The sequence below is a fragment of the Doryrhamphus excisus genome, chromosome 9, assembly GCF_030265055.1.
Source record: "Doryrhamphus excisus isolate RoL2022-K1 chromosome 9, RoL_Dexc_1.0, whole genome shotgun sequence".
NCBI classification, from domain to species: Eukaryota; Metazoa; Chordata; class Actinopteri; order Syngnathiformes; family Syngnathidae; genus Doryrhamphus; species Doryrhamphus excisus.
Window position 1 is genome coordinate 1,283,635 of NC_080474.1, and position 16,418 is coordinate 1,300,052.

At 43.8% G+C, this 16,418-nt stretch overlaps 1 protein-coding gene across 2 annotated transcripts in view; it reads left to right on the plus strand.

Annotated features, from left to right (window-relative positions):
- LOC131136273 (titin-like) overlaps window positions 1-16,418 on the plus strand; it is a 196,852-nt gene that overhangs the window by 64,032 nt on the left and 116,402 nt on the right. Inside the window, exons 82-105 of one of the 2 annotated variants that reach the window (XM_058082950.1) lie at window positions 812-907; window positions 1,014-1,088; window positions 1,222-1,293; window positions 1,421-1,474; window positions 1,636-1,671; window positions 1,841-4,306; window positions 4,621-4,671; window positions 4,876-5,274; window positions 5,359-5,637; window positions 7,643-7,912; window positions 8,000-8,139; window positions 9,367-9,493; window positions 9,568-9,834; window positions 9,914-10,180; window positions 10,335-10,598; window positions 10,662-10,801; window positions 10,877-11,003; window positions 11,439-11,705; window positions 11,777-12,043; window positions 13,110-13,376; window positions 13,506-13,645; window positions 14,371-14,497; window positions 14,611-14,753; window positions 16,264-16,387. In XM_058082950.1, the coding sequence (XP_057938933.1) occupies window positions 812-907; window positions 1,014-1,088; window positions 1,222-1,293; window positions 1,421-1,474; window positions 1,636-1,671; window positions 1,841-4,306; window positions 4,621-4,671; window positions 4,876-5,274; window positions 5,359-5,637; window positions 7,643-7,912; window positions 8,000-8,139; window positions 9,367-9,493; window positions 9,568-9,834; window positions 9,914-10,180; window positions 10,335-10,598; window positions 10,662-10,801; window positions 10,877-11,003; window positions 11,439-11,705; window positions 11,777-12,043; window positions 13,110-13,376; window positions 13,506-13,645; window positions 14,371-14,497; window positions 14,611-14,753; window positions 16,264-16,387 (6,465 nt within the window). The remainder of the gene's footprint in view (window positions 1-811; window positions 908-1,013; window positions 1,089-1,221; window positions 1,294-1,420; window positions 1,475-1,635; window positions 1,672-1,840; window positions 4,307-4,620; window positions 4,672-4,875; window positions 5,275-5,358; window positions 5,638-7,642; window positions 7,913-7,999; window positions 8,140-9,366; window positions 9,494-9,567; window positions 9,835-9,913; window positions 10,181-10,334; window positions 10,599-10,661; window positions 10,802-10,876; window positions 11,004-11,438; window positions 11,706-11,776; window positions 12,044-13,109; window positions 13,377-13,505; window positions 13,646-14,370; window positions 14,498-14,610; window positions 14,754-16,263; window positions 16,388-16,418) is intronic. The other variant, XM_058082951.1, reaches the window with a different exon arrangement.

Sequence of the window (16,418 nt, forward strand, 5' to 3'; positions counted from 1 at the left end):
GCAAATGGATCAGTCCTGGGCCCCCAAGAGAGGCAAGAGAGACATCTTCTGCAAGATGGACAGGTCAAGGAGGCTGAAACACAAATGTTCTAAGTAGACATCAATCATTTAGCCCCACCCAGTTGGATGGTGATGATGTCTCCATATGATGAAGTCAAAGACGTTTCTCTTGAAGCTCTTGCTCAAACATCATCTCTTCTGATGACGAGATGTTTCCCTCATGGAGAATTGGTCCAGTCTAAAGCAGCCCCCGTTTGCTGACACTTCATACGTGGTCTTAACCATGTCTTCTTCTCATACTACCACTACCACAACCTGGTAGTGGTGTTTGTTACGTGTCAACGTCTGGTCGTCGTGTTTGTTACGTGTCAACGTCTGGTCGTCGTGTTTGTTACGTGTCAACGTCTGGTCATCATGTTTGTTACGTGTCGACCACTGGTCGTCATGTTTGTTGTGTGTCGACCTCTGGTTGTTGTGTTTGTTATGTGGTGACCTCTGGTCGTCGTGTTTGTTCCGTGTCGATGTCTGGTCGTCGCGTTTGTTACGTGTCGACGTTTGGTCGTCATGTTTGTTACGTGTCGACCTCTGGTCGTCGTGTTTGTTGCGTGTCGACCTTTGGTCGTCATGTTTGTTAGGTGTCGACCTCTGGTCATTGTGTTTGTTACGTGTCGACGTCTGGTTGTTGTGTTTGTTACGTGTCGACCTCTGGTATTGGTGTTTGTTGCGTGTCGTCTTGTGTACTTTGTACTATGTTTAGTATTTAGATATTTGTGTTACATGTGGTGTTTGGAATGAGCTTGTTCTTTCCCAGCCATGATCCTGGCATCTCTTGTTCCTCAAGTGTCTTCACCAGAGGAGCAAACACCAGCATCTTCACCCCCCGTAGAGAAGGTGGCTCCACCTTCAGGTAATGTCTTCTGGACTGTGGACTGTTTGCGGTCCGTGTTTATCCTGGTTCTTGTGTCTCGTCTTTTCTTCTTGGCTGACTTATCTTGGTATCCTTTATGTCAAAGTTTCTCCTCCAGAGCAGAAAACACGGAAAGCCTCGGTTCCTTCTACTCTAGACCAAAAAGTACCTCCTCCTCCAGGTAGTTCCTCTTTGAAGATGTTTGCCTTAGTGGCCAGTTTTCGTCTCCGTGTCTTTCTTTCTGTCTGCTCATTTTCTGGTTTTTTTCTTGTGTTGTTCCCTAAATGTGACCTTGGTTTTGTTCTACCTCTAAGTGTCTCCTCCAGAAGAAAAGACATTGTCTCCACTCACACCAAAGCCTCCAGCTAAAGTCGTTCCTTCTCCAGGTATCTGCTAGCATGTTGTATCTGCTAACCGTACGCTTTCTTCTGCTATGATAACATCTTGCTCGCGTTCAATCTTAACACGCGTTTCATGTCATTGCCATTCTTGTGGAACATCTTGCTTTGGCAGAGGAGAAACCTTCTGAACCATCTTCTGTCATTGAGGACATCTGTCCACCTGGAGGTAACCTTTGTCACCCACGCGGTGGTCAAACATATCCATTATGTACTTTTATGCACTCAAAATTCCCAGTCTTCCCGGGTAAAAATTCCCAATTCAGCTCTTTGGAAATCTGTGGTTTGAAATGCTTGAACTGATTTTGGATTTCCTTCAACTTCTTGCAGACAAGGAACCGGTTAGAGCTCCTGGACCAACTAAAGGTATACTCACGTTTCTTTGTTTTACGAAGAAAGAAAAATATATTTGTTTGTTGTTTGTAACTCAGTCTGTTTGTACGAGTGACCTATCAATCAATCAATCAATCAATCAATCAATCAATCAATCAATCAATCAGTCAATCAATCAATCAATTTGCTGCTGCCAACACAGCATCAGATGTACAGAAAGTTAAGATTCCTCTACAAGAGACAAGAAGATCATCCATACGGAAAACGAAGCGTGCGGTGACCGCCCACACGGAGGAGAAGGAAGCAGAGGTGGAGGTCATCAGGTTGAAGAAGGTTGCAGGAGAACCTCCAGCAGCTGAGAAGGAAGTAGAAAGCCATCAGGCAGACGTGAGCGAGCTTCTTCACCAAGACCTCAACGTTCATGCTCTCCGCCACAGAGAAGACCGGGAGGTAATCACACTCAGAAGGTCTGAACGACTCTTCACCGCTGAACAACAAACGAGTCGACTTGACCGTCGGGAACATCAAGTGGAGGAAAAGCAGGAAGAAGAACAAAAAACAACTGCAGGAAAAACTCAAATGCAAAAGGATGAGGAGCAGAAGGAATCACTTCAACTCAAATTAGTGGAAACTATCCAAAAAGGAGGTGCAGACACACCTTCTAAACAAAAAGGAGGTGAAGAAACACACATCAAATCAAAAGGAGAAAAAGAGATACATATCAAACATAAAGGAGGTGAAGAAAAACGTATCAAACCAAAAGGAGGTGAAGAAAAACGTATCAAACCAAAAGGGGGTGAAGAAACACACATCAAACCAAAAGGAGAAGAGATACATGTTAAACAAAAAGGAGGTGAAGAAACACACATCAAACCAAAAGGAGGCGAAGAAACACAAATCAAACCAAAAGGAGGTGAAGAAACACGAATCAAGCCAAAAGGAGAAGAAACACAGATCAAACCAAAAGGAGGTGAAGAAACACATATCAAACCAAAAGGAGGTGAAGAGACACATGTCAAACATAAAGGAGGTGAAGAAAAGCATATCAAACCAAAAGGAGGTGAAGAAACACAGATCAAACCAAAAGGAGAAGAGATACATGTTAAACCAAAAGGAGGTGAAGAAACACAAATCAAACCAAAAGGAGGTGAAGAAACACGAATCAAACCAAAAGGAGAAGAAACACGAATCAAACCAAAAGGAGGCGAAGAAAAACATATCAAACCAAAAGGAGGTGAAGAAACACAGATCAAACCAAAAGGAGGTGAAGAGACATATGTCAAACATAAAGGAGGTGAAGAAACACAAATCAAACCAAAAGGAGGTGAAGAACCACATCTCAAACCAAAAGGAGGCGAAGAGACACATGTCAAACCAAAAGGAGGTGAAGAGACATATGTCAAACATAAAGGAGGTGAAGAAACACACATCAAACCAAAAGGAGGTGAAGAGATACAAGTCAAACATAAAGGAGGTGAAGAACCACATCTCAAACCAAAAGGAGGTGAAGAGACACATGTCAAACCAAAAGGAGGAGAAGAAACACACATCAAACCAAAAGGAGGTGAAGAGACACAAATCAAACCAAAAGGAGGTGAAGAGACACAAATCAAACCAAAAGGAGGTGAAGAGACACAAATCAAACCAAAAGGAGGTGAAGAAGTACATCTCAAACCAAAAGGAGGTGAAGAAGTACATCTCAAACCAAAAGGAGGTGAAGAGGTACATGTCAAACCAAAAGGAGGTGAAGAAACACAAATCAAACCAAAAGGAGGTGAAGAAACACGAATCAAACCAAAAGGAGGTGAAGAAACAGGAATCAAACCAAAAGGAGGTGAAGGAACACAAATCCAACCAAAAGGAGGAGAAGAAACAGGAATCAAACCAAAAGGAGGTCCCACCATTGGAAAAGAGCAGCCGACACATCAGTATGGACGTGGCAAAGAGGAGGTTCCTGAGACGGAGGGCCATGAAACAGAACCCATGAAAGATTCTGAGGTTCCAGGAGCATCTCCTGGGGTGAACCAGAAAGCTGAACTTGAGCCTCACAAGGAGGAACACCTAAAATCCCAACTCCTGACTCCATCAGATGACCTCAAGGTGCGAGTGGACGTGGGGTCTGAGCTTGAAACGGAACCAAACGTGTCCGGTAAAACTTCTAAGGAGCCGAAGCAGGACCACCAAAGAGAAGACAAGTATCAGGAGTCCCAGGATCCAGCTCCTGTACCCAAAAGAAAAGGAGGTGTTCTTCCACCAACAGGAGATAAAGACACAAAAGTAGATACCCGGAAGAAACCCAAGAGGACCTATCCACCTGGAGCAAGGATAGAACATGTAGAAGATGAGCAGGCCTCCAAGACCATGGATGAACATGAAGACAAACGGGAGAAGGTTCAAGAAAAAAATATCGTTTTGAAGAAACCTTCCCCAGAGGAGGCATCTCCGTTACAAGAATCGGACAACAAGAGGGTTCCCTTCTTGAAGGTGGTCTCTCCGGGAGCTGTGCAGGTGAAGAAAGTTCCCACCCGGCTGGAAGAGGAGGTATTCCAAGATGAAGCAGAAGACCAGGAGCCAACGGACGATGAGGAGGCCTGGGGCTGGGAGCTGGTCCCCCCTGAAGGGACGGATGGGGCGCTTGAGACTCCGGGCATGCCTGACAGCAAGCGAGGTGAGGCCATGTCCGGATAGTTCCGACCCGGAGATGTCGGAACCCCCGCCGGCATCGCCCCCATGCTGTCCACGAAGACTAATCTCATCCTCATCGCACTCTTTCAACCACTCCTTTCCTTCCTTCTTTCCTTCCTTGGCATCTTCATCCCAGTCACCGCCATCGACATCATCCTGACCGTTTGCTTTCAGATGTCATCAAACATGTTCTTGTCTTCATCTTGGTCTTCTTTCCATCTTCAGTTTGTTATTGTTGCATATGACGTTTTGGGAATTCTGGAATTGTAACAGCAAATCTTCTCCTGACTTATCCAGATGGGAAACCAGCAGAGGAACCTCCTAAAGGACGAGGTCGAGGATTTGGGGGTGAGAACCGTTGGTCTTCATGCTGCTAGTTAGGCTTAACCTGAGCTGTTGTTCTTCTTCTACCGTTCATGTTTACAAATATTAATATCTTTTTTTATCAAACATTTCTTCTTCTACAAGATGTTCTTTCTTCTAAATGCTTTTGTTCTCCACATCCAACTTCATGTACATGAAAGTAACCCGTTGTTTTTCCGGCTCTTGTAGCAAGACAAACGCCTTCTCCCGGCGATGGCGGCCGAGGTCGGGGTCTGAGGCCCGGCGGGAAAGGCCCATCGCCTCCGGAGGAACCTTTTGGAGGCTTCAAGCTCAAAGCCGTGCCGCTGAAGTTCATCAAGAAACTGGAGGACATTTTGCTGCTGGAAGCCGAGTCCATCGGCTCGTCGGCCGTGTTTGAGTGCGTGGTGTCGCCGTCCACCGCCATCACGTCGTGGATGAAAGACGGCACCAACCTGCGTGAAGGCCCCAAGCACAAGTTCACGTCTGATGGCAAAGATCGCAAGTTGAACATCAAAGATGTCCAGCTGTCGGACACCGGAGAATACACCTGTGTCGCCAGGAACGCTGGCAAGGAGATCTCCTGCACCGCTAAGCTGATTGTTGAAGGTTAGCTCCTCCATCTTCTCACTCAATTCGGTGATGGAGTCTGAGTGTTCCATCATTCTTCTCATGAACGTTGTGTTTGTGCAGAGCTTCCGGTGAGGTGGATCAAAGAACTGGAACCAGAGACGTCATGTACCAAGGGTCAACCCATGTACCTCACCTGTGAGCTCAACAAGGAGCGGGACACCGTCTGGAAGCGTGATGGAGTTGTCCTGAAGACCAAGGCGGGAAAGTTGGCCATCAATGTGATTGGCATGCAGCACGCCGTGACCATTCAGAATGCCACGGAGGAAGATGGCGGCGTCTACTCGTGTGAGGTGGCTGCCCAGGAGAGCATCAAGACCAGCACCAACGTCAAAGTGACCGGTGAGGAACACGCGGTCTTCCAACGCGGATTACTTTTACCGGTTGGAAATACGCGGAAATATGGAACATGATGAAGATGCTTTGATGATAATAGATTGTCCTTGAACTTAAATAAAACTAAAATCATGCTGTTTGCTAACAGCAGAAATATTTCAATATTAATACAATCAATCATGATCCTAATAACTAAATTAGAAAGGTACAGAATAAGAGGATTAGTTCTGAACTGCGTCAAAAGCTACTTAGCTGACAGGAAGCAATACGTAAAGCTAGTAGAATACACATCTGCAAGATCATATATTACATGCGGAGTTCCCCAGGGGTCAATACTGGGACCTAAATAAAACTAAAATCATGCTGTTTGCTAACAGCAGAAATATTTCAATATTAATACAATCAATCATGACATCCTAATAACTAAATTATAAAAGGTATGGAATAAGAGGATTAGTTCTGAACTGCGTCAAAAGCTACTTAGCTAACAGGAAGCAATACGTAAAGCTAGGAGAATACACATCTGCAAGATCATATATTACATGCGGAGTTCCCCAGGGGTCAATACTGGGGCCAAAACTGTTCAATGATATCTCCAAAGTCACGAAAGACTTAAAGGTGGTATTATTTGCGGATGATACCACTGCTTTTTGTTGATGATAATAGATTGTCCTTGAACTTAAATAAAACTAAAATCATGCTGTTTGCTAACAGCAGAAATATTTCAATATTAATACAATCAATCATGACATCCTAATAACTAAATTATAAAAGGTACGGAATAAGAGGATTAGTTCTGAACTGCGTCAAAATCTACTTAGCTAACAGGAAGCAATACGTAAAGCTAGTAGAATACACATCTGCAAGATCATATATTACATGCGGAGTTCCCCAGGGGTCAATACTGGGACCTAAATAAAACTAAAATCATGCTGTTTGCTAACAGCAGAAATATTTCAATATTAATACAATCAATCATGACATCCTAATAACTAAATGATAAAAGGTACGGAATAAGAGGATTAGTTCTGAACTGCGTCAAAAGCTGCAAGTTCATATATTACATACGGAGTTCCCCAGGGGTCAATACTGGGGCCAAAACCGTTCAATGATATCTCCAAAGTCACGAAAGACTTAAAGGTGGTATTATTTGCGGATGATACCACTGGTTTTTGTTGATGATAATAGATTGTCCTTGAACCTAAATAAAACTAAAACCATGCTGTTTGCTAACAGCAGAAATATTTCAATATTAATACAATCAATCATGACATCCTAATAACTAAATGATAAAAGGTACGGAATAAGAGGATTAGTTCTGACCTGCGTCAAAAGCTACTTAGCTAACAGGAAGCAATACCTAAAGCTAGGAGAATACACATCTGCAAGTTCATATATTACATGCGGAGTTCCCCAGGGGTCAATACTGGGACCAAAACTGTTCAAAACTTGAACATCAATGATATCTCCAAAGTTACAAAAGACTTAAAGCTGGTATTTTTTGCGGATGATACCACTGGTTTTTGTTCCGGAGGGGGTACAGACGAAATCATTATATAATAATACTACTACTACTACTACTACTACTACTACTACTACTACTACTACTACTACTACTACTACTACTACTACTACTACTACTACTAATAATAATAATAATAATAATAATAATAATAATAATAATAATAATAATAATAATAATAATAATAATAATAATAACTTAAATTATATTAGGAAAGCAGGAAGTGAACAAATGTAACAGTTACTGATTGTAAAAGTACCAGATGGAGGGGTAGGATTTAATAAATTTTGCTTCTTCCTACTCCTTTCGGACATGTGGAACTGGGAACTGATTATGGGATGCACTCAATTGTAATCTGATGCATGTTCAAATGAAATGAAACCATTACCATAACCAAAGTCTAATAAATGACTAATTAATAATAGCAAGACTAATTAATTCCAAATAGCCGCAGTCCCCCCACGTCAACATATGCTGTGATCTTTCCAGAGGTTATCAAAGACTGGCTGGTGAAGCCTCTGAGGGACCAGCACGTGAAACCCAAGGCCAAGGCCACCTTCAAATGTCAGCTCTTCAAGGACACGCCCAACTGGAAGTGGCTCAAAGGCGACGGTGCCCTGGAACCTTCTGACAAGGTGGAGATCAGCAAAGATGGAGTCGACATGATGCTCAGCATCAATAACTGCCAGCCCGACGATGTGGCAGAATACACCTTCGAGGTGGAGGACCGGAAATACGTGGCCAAGCTGACTCTCGGAGGTGGGTGCGGCGGTCCGCGTGGTGGACTCAGTCATGGCTTCTGGAGACATCTCGTTGATGCCGTTGTCCTTCTCCGTTGTCCTTCAGAGCGTGAGGCAGAGATCCTGAAGCCGCTCGCCAGCTTGGAAGTGGTTGAAAAGGAAGAAGCCAACTTTGACACCGAAATTTCCGAGGAGGATATTGTCGGGGAATGGAAACTTCAGGGACAAGTGCTGACCAGATCTCCGGTAAGTCCAGGAGATGGACTCATGGCAAGAGTCATGAGGTGAGAAATGGTTTCGGGCGTGCTCGATGCCGCGGGAATGTCGCTCCAGGTGCTGAAGATGGCTTGTAGCAAATATCCGGTCGTTGTGGTTCATTATTAGCTGTCAGTCTGATGCCGCAGGTCCGAGGACACCAAAAGGCCCGTCAGTCATCAGCGCTGCATGAGGAGGTGTCGCCGACCACAAGATCTCAAATAAATGCACATTTTTTTAGCGAAACCGATGAAACAAAACGCCATTTTTATTGTTAAATTAGTGAAAATGACAAATTGTGCTCCGGCAGAAAGTGGCATGCTTGAGCACCAGCAGGGGGGGCACGAGCCTGAAAACCTGACTTGGTGAACAGGTCCAGGTTGAAAATGGGGATGGACTCATGGCAAGAGTCATGAGGTGAGAAATGGCTTCGGGCGTGCTCGATGCCGGTCTTTTCGGGAGGCCAGTGGGAATGTCGCTCCGGGTGCTGAAGATAGCTTGTAGCAAATATCCGGTACTTGTGGTTCATTATTAGCTGTCAGTCTGATGCCGCTGGTCATGACGAGGACACGTAAAGGCTGCAGCCCGTCAGTCATCAGCATGAGGAGGTGCCGCCGACCACAAGATCTCAAATAAATGCACATTTTTTTTAGCGAAACCGATGAAACAAAACGCCATTTTTATTGTTAAATTAGTGAAAATGACAAATTGTGCTCCGGAAGAAAGTGGCATGTTTGAGCACCAGCAGGGGGGGCACGAGCCTGAAAACCTGACTTGGTGAACAAGAGTCATGAGGTGAGAAATGGCTTCGGGCGTGCTCGATGCCGGTCTTTTCGGGAGGCCAGTGGGAATGTCGCTCCGGGTGCTGAAGATAGCTTGTAGCAAATATCCGGTAGTTGTGGTTCATTATTAGCTGTCAGTCTGATGCCGTAGGTCGTGACGAGGACACGTAAAGGCTGCAGCTCGTCAGTCATCTCAAATAAATGCAATTTTTTTTTTGCGAAACCGATGAAACAAAACGCCATTTTTATTGTTAAATGAGTGAAAATGACAAATTGTGCTCCGGCAGAAAGTGGCATGCTTGAGCACCAGCAGGGGGGGCACAAGCCTGAAAACCTGACTTGGTGAACAGGTCCAGGTTGAAAATGTTCTTAGCAGGTTCTCATTCAGCATCTGAAAGGTCCTTGAGTGAAATTGAATCAATAAAATATTTTTCAGACTTGCGACATCAAAGTGGAAGGGACGAAACGTTTCCTGGCCTTAAAGAACGTCCAGCTGGACCAGGCGGGCGAAGTGTCCTATCAGGCTTTAAACGCCATCACCAGCGCCATGCTGACCGTTAAAGGTATGCCCAGAAAGAGTGTGTGTGTGTGTGTGTGTGTTCGGTCCGTAACCCACCAAATGATTTAAACCTGGCAGAAATCGAAATGGGCTTTGTCGAGCCCGTGAAGGACGTTTCTGTGCCTGAAAAGAAACAAGCTAAGTTTGAATGCACCGTCACCAAGGAGGTGTCGAAAGTCATGTGGTTCAGGGGCTCGGACATTGTCGCCTCGAGCCCCAAATATGAAATGATTGACGACGGAAAGAAACACATGCTGATCATAAACAGCTGTGAGTTTGACGATGAGTCTGAATACAGCGTAGAGGTTTTGGGTCTGAAGTCGACGGCTCGGCTGATTGTGGAAGGTAAGTCAGTCCCCGTGTGTTCACCTTTTGTGGTTTCTCCCGCCGGCTCAAGCCCGGCGACCCTGGTGCTGTATTCCAGGCATGAGGCTGGGAGTCACGAGGCCTCTTGAGGACCAGACGGTGAAAGAAGGTAAAACGGCTCACTTTGAGCTGGAGTTGACTCACGACAACGTGCCCGTGGTTTGGTATCGCAATGAAGTCAAACTGCATGTGAGTCGAACGGTGCTCACGCACGTGGAAGGACGGAAACACGGTCTAGAAATGAGGATGCTGACGCTTGACGATACCTGCCAGATTAAGGCAGAAGCTAAAGGGATAAGCTCCATGGCCAAGCTGACCATCGTAGGTAATGCTACTCTTCATTAGTCTCTCTTAGATCTTAGATCTTAGATGATCTTGCTAGCTCCACCAGACCGAACCAAACCCGTGGGAGCGCAAGGGGTCCTTCACAACCCCGGTATTTGACTCTCCTATTCATTGACCGGACTGTGTCCTTCCAGAGGGCGATGCCGTGTTTGTGGTGAAACTCCAAGACTACACGGCCACGGAGAAAGACCAGGTCTCGCTGGACTGTGAGCTCAGCAAAGACGTGCCGGTTGTTTGGTATCACGAAGAGAAGGAGATGACTGCCTCCAAGATGGTGGTCATGAGGTCAGAAGGAACTCGAAGGTCTTTGGTCCTGCAGAAGGTGGAGCAGAGCAGTAAAGGGAAGTACACCTGCGACTGCGGCACGGACAAGACGGCGGCGAACATCGCCGTTGAAGGTAAAACCTGAAATTTTAAGTTCATGGTTGAGCGGCGGCGTCACGTTTCAACTTCCTGTGCAGCTCGCGACGTCAAGTTGGTTCGACCGATTTACGGCGTGGAGCTTTTTGACGGGGAAACGGCGCGTTTCGAGGTGGAGATCTCCGAAGATGACGTGCACGGCCAGTGGAAACTGAACGGAGAAGTTCTGAGTCCTTCTTCTGTGAGTTTCGCCGACTCCGACGTTTGGTCTTTGACGTATCGGGCGGTCGCTGATGCGTTTTTTTGAAATACGCAGGACGTGGACATCATCGAAGAGGGCGGCAAACACACGCTGATCCTGTACAACTGTAGGGTGGCCATGACGGGCGAGTTGGTCTACACGGCCGCCAACGCCAAGTGTGCTGCCAACTTAAAGGTCAAAGGTGAATTACCTCTCAAGTCTTCGGCTTCCATTTGCATTTATTTTTGAATCCAATCAATCTTCTGACCCTGGTTCCTTTGGTTTTTCCTTTGGTTTTTCCTTTGGTTTTTCCTTTGGTTTTACCTGTTTTTTCCTTTGTTTTTTCCTTTGTTTTTTCCTTTGTTTTTTCCTTTGGTTTTTCCTTTGGTTTTTCCTTTGGTTTTTCCTGGTTTTTCCTTTGTTTTTTCTGGTTCCTTTGTTTTTTCCTTTGTTTTTTCCTGGTTTTTCCTTTGTTTTTTCCTTTGTTTTTTCCTTTGTTTTTTCCTTTGTTTTTTCCTTTGTTTTTTCCTTTGGTTTTTCCTTTGGTTTTTCCTTTGATTTTTCCTTTGGTTTTTCCTTTGGTTTTTCCTTTGGTTTTTCCTTTGGTTTTTCCTTTGGTTTTTTTTTGGTCCATCAGAACTTCCTCTCAACTTCCTGACGCCTCTGAGCGACGTTCAGGTGTACGAGAAGGACGCCGCCAGGTTCGAGGTGGAAGTGTCGAGAGTCCCGAAGAGCTTCCGTTGGCTGAAGGGTTCGGAGGAGCTTCGGAGTGACGACAAGTACGAGATGATCCAGGACGGGAACACGTATGTGCTGCTGATCCGATCGGCTGCCTACGAAGACGAGGCCAAGTACATGTTCGAGGCCGAAGACAAGAGGACAAGCGGGAAGCTGGTCATCCAAGGTAGACCACTTGTGGGTCCAGCGCGGTAGAATCAAGATTCTGACTTGTTTTCCCTTTTCTCTGCCTCACAGGCATCCGCCTGGAGTTTGTCAAACCCATCAAGGACGTGACGGTGAAGGAACGTGAAACGGCCGAGTTCAGAGTGGAACTCTCTCATGAAAATATCCCGGTGGTTTGGTACAAGAACGACGTCCGCCTTCACCCCGGCAAGGTGGTGCACATGTCGGATCTGGGAGCGGTCCACACGCTGGCCTTCAAGGAGGTCGCCATCGATGACACGTCCATGATCAAGGTGGAGGCTATGGACAAGACCGTCAGCGCCATGCTCACCGTCATCGGTCAGTCTTCCGGAATCAACCGTGCTCGTTTTCTTCTTTTGCTACTCTCCACCTTGCGACGTTGCAACATATCACATTGTCTCCTTTGGAACGCACCGATGTACTTCACCAAGTATACGAACCGTGTAGTGCTGTCCCGAATCTATTCCTCTCATTGTACACTTAGCAGAAATCGAATCGACGTCACTAATCTTTGACTTCTTCTTCTCTCCTTCTAAATTGGGAATTGCAACCACTCCTTAGTCGCTCCCATCATTGTCCATCCATCCGGGTGCTGACGGTGCACTGCATTTTGCCTCAAAAGTGGAAGTAGAGAAACGGACCAGTAGATGTTTCACCTAAAACAGGGGTGGGCAAACTATGGCCCGGGGGCCACATCCGGTCCGCCAAGTGTTTAAATTCGGCCCGTTCTTTCCATAGTATTTCATTGAAACTGAACATACAACCTGGCATCATGGCTTAAAAATTAAATTAAAAATTAAATTAAAAATTAAATTAAAAATTAAATTAAAAATTAAATTAAAAATTAAATTAAAAATTAAATTAAAAATTAAATTAAAAATTAAATTAAAAATTAAATTAAAAATTAAATTAAAAATTAAATTAAAAATTAAATTAAAAATTAAATTAAAAATTAAATTAAAAATTAAATTAAAAATTAAATTAAAAATTAAATTAAAAATTAAATTAAAAATTAAATTAAAAATTAAATTAAAAATTAAATTAAAAATTAAATTAAAAAATAAATTAAAAATTAAATTAAAAAATAAATTAAAAAATAAATTAAAAAATAAATTAAAAAATAAATTAAAAATTCATGATTATTCTTTTTATACTTAAAAATTGTTTTATTTTTTTTTATTTGTCACATGTTGAGATTGGCGGTGGTTTTGTTGGAGTAAAATATATAAAATATAAAATATATGTGTAAAATATACAGTCTAGCCCCCTGTCAATTTTGTTAAATCAATGCCCTCGAGTCAAAAAGTTTGCCCCCCCCCCGACCTAAAAGCTCCTATCCTATGTTGTGGCAAACTTGGGACTCAAACATGTTTTTCTTCCACAGAGGGTGACTTGTACTTCACCACCAAACTGCAAAACTACACGGCCGTGGAAAAGGACGAAGTGAAGCTGGTGTGCGAACTGAGCAAAGCCGTCGCAGACGTCAAGTGGTTCAAAGACGGGAAGGAGCTCACGCCCTCCAAGAACATCGCCATCAGCACTGACGGCAAAAAACGTATCCTGACGGTCCGCAAGGCTGAGAAGAGCAACATCGGCGAGTACTCCTGTGACTGCGGCTCCGACAAAACCACCGCCAATCTCAACATTGAAGGTAAAATGCTATGCTAATACTGGTCATTGCTGGAGAATACATTTCTAATCTCCATGACATTTCTCTGTCGGTGGCATCGAGGAGGAACGATGGTTCGGTAGTGACCTTGTCTTGGCCTTTGTCCTTCAGAGCGTGACATCAAGGTGGTGCGTCCGCTGTACAGCGTTGAAGTCACCGAGACAGAGACGGCCAAATTTGAGACGGAGATTTCCGAGGAGGATGTCCATGGAAACTGGAAGCTGAAAGGAGAAGCTTTGCATCCGTCAACCGTGAGTGTTGCTTTCAGGCGTTGGGTTGGGATCGCGATGAACACGTTGAAAAAAAAAACAATAACTTAAGGATTTGCTAATCACAAACACAAACTATAGTCATGGTGTCACATAAATAGAAGAGAACAGATAATATAAAAAAATAATTTTAAAAAATTAAATAAAAATAATAATAATTACAAAAAATAATAATAAAAAATAATAATAAATTTAAAAAATAATAACTAAAAATAAAAATTAATAAAATACACATTGTTGTGTATTTACTTAAGTACATAGAATGACTGACAAAAAAACAAACACACAACATTAACCACATACTAAGTATATACAACTATTTAAAGAGCAGTGTCGCAAAGCATGATGGGAGATCGCACTAGACTTACTTGACTTGCCCTACTGCTATCCCAAAGGTGGTGGGTTCAAATCCTGATTTATTCTGACTTTCATTCTACGTTTTAACATTATTTCCACAGCATTTCAGTCCAGCTTCAGCTTCCGAACGACTCCTCTGTTTATTCTTAATGTCCATTTCCAGTTTCACTTCAGCTTTTCAACATTCACACGCAATTACTGCTGACATTGCATCATGAAGTTCTTAGAATCTTTTTTTAGACTTTTTCTATACATTTTAGTAATTTGAGTAATTTGACAAAAGTGTTGACTCATTCAACAGCCCTGACTGTAAGTGTTGTGTTAAAGCATGTGACTTTTGTTTTGATAAGGACGTGGAGATAAAGGAGGAGGGAAGCAGACATCTTCTGATCCTCTACAACGTGCACATGGACATGGCGGGAGGCGTGGACTTTTCCGCGGCAAACGCCAAATCAAACGCTCAGTTACGAGTGAAAGGTGAGATCGGGAGGGGGGGCCTAACCGACGGCCAATGAGAGCTGGCGTTTATTTCGGACACGTTAAGTGCGAGAGCCCTCTTTGACGGGACGTGAATCCGTCCTCTTCCTCAGCGCGAGCCATCAGTCTCCTGCAGCCGTTGAAGGACGTGACGGTGACGGCCGGAGAGACCGCCACGTTTGAGTGCGAGCTGTCGTACGAAGACATCGCCGTACACTGGTTCCTGGCGGGACAGAAGATGGAGGCCAGCGAGCGCGTGAGCAATCTCTATTTTTTTTTATTACTCATTGATTTTTTTATTGTTGTTTTCTATTCTTTGAATGGATCATTTCTAGCGCTGGAATGCTACGCTAACTTTGCATTTGCTTCTCATCTCTGCGTGCTGTGCTCAAGTTAAATTTAACAAAGTCTTATCTCTCTGCCACCCAATGCTGCCTTATATGGACGGAGCTTTGGCCTCCAGGAAGTCACCTTCCAAAGTAAAAGTCTTTTTTGTGAGCTTTTCCACCAAGTCCTGCTAGCGACAAACTAGAAACTCGAAAAGTGTTTATGAAAACTTTATTAACTTGATGCTATTAACTAATGTCCACTGTTTGATAACTAATAGTTTATTAACATGCTTTATTAAGAGTCTGGCGCCACCATTTGGTAACCAATGGCCAGTGATGCGAATAACGGCGTTTAAAAATAACGGCATTACTAACGCTGTTACTTTTTTAAATAATGGGTAATCTAACTAATTACTTTTACTGTCAGCATAACGCCGTTACCATTTTAGACTAAAAGACTAAAAATATATCACCGACTTCCTTCATAACTAATCTACTTGGGCAATGAGAGTGTTGCGGAAGTGACAAGAGAGGGGGTGAGATAACCATATAATCAATGAGGATTGGCTAAAAAGTTTAGTAAGATTGCGTTTTCAGCCAATCAGAGAACTTGAGTGGGCGGGTGTTTAGAGCACATAAGCAATGAGGAGTGGATAAGGTTTAGTACAATTGCGTCTTCAGCCAATCAGAGAATTTGGGTAGGCGGGTGTTTAGAGCACATACGCAATGAGGATTGGCTAAGGTTTAGGGAAATTGCGTCTTCAACCAATCAGAGAATTTGGGTGGGCGGGTGTTTAGAGCACATACGCAATGAGGATTGGCTAATGGTTAGTAAGATTGCGTTTTCAGCCAATCAGCGAACTTGAGTGGGCGGGTGTTTAGAGCACATAAGCAACGAGGATTGGCTAATGGTTAGTAAGATTGCGTTTTCAGCCAATCAGCGAACTTGTTTGGGCGGGTGTTTATAGCATGTCCAAACTGCGTTTGCCAAATGGAAGTACAGACGCTACTTTAATGTCGTTGATGTCAAATGTAAAATGTACATTATGTCCCCGAAAAAAACCTTTCTCCACGTCTTTTGTGAGCAACTCAGTTAGCAAATTCAGTTACTTTTTCTGAGAAGTAACTATAGCTAATATACTTTTTATATATATACTTACTTTTTTAAAGTAACGTGCCCAACACTGCCGATGACATTGCTGATTAACAGACTTTTTTTTGTGTACCTGTTTTTAAAGCTGTTGATTCTCACTATTTGTTACCAAGGCCGTTTATCTCCATCGTTAATGTCATGATATCATGGCTAGCTTCTCCCAGTTGGGTGCCATGTTCTTGCCTAAGCATCCATCTGGGACATGAACCCCAAAACCAAAGCTTCGGACGCCTACAGGAAACGGGCGTGACACCCTTTAGACACGTTTTGTTTTGTTCGGGCAGGTGAAGACTCGAGTGGCTGGTCGAATGCACAGTCTGACGGTGCGAGATGTGAAACTTTCCGAAGCGGGCCAGATCCGATTGAGCGCCAAGGACTTCCAGACTCAGGCTCAGCTCATCATCCGAGGTAAAACCAGCTTGCCTCTGACCTTCTTGCT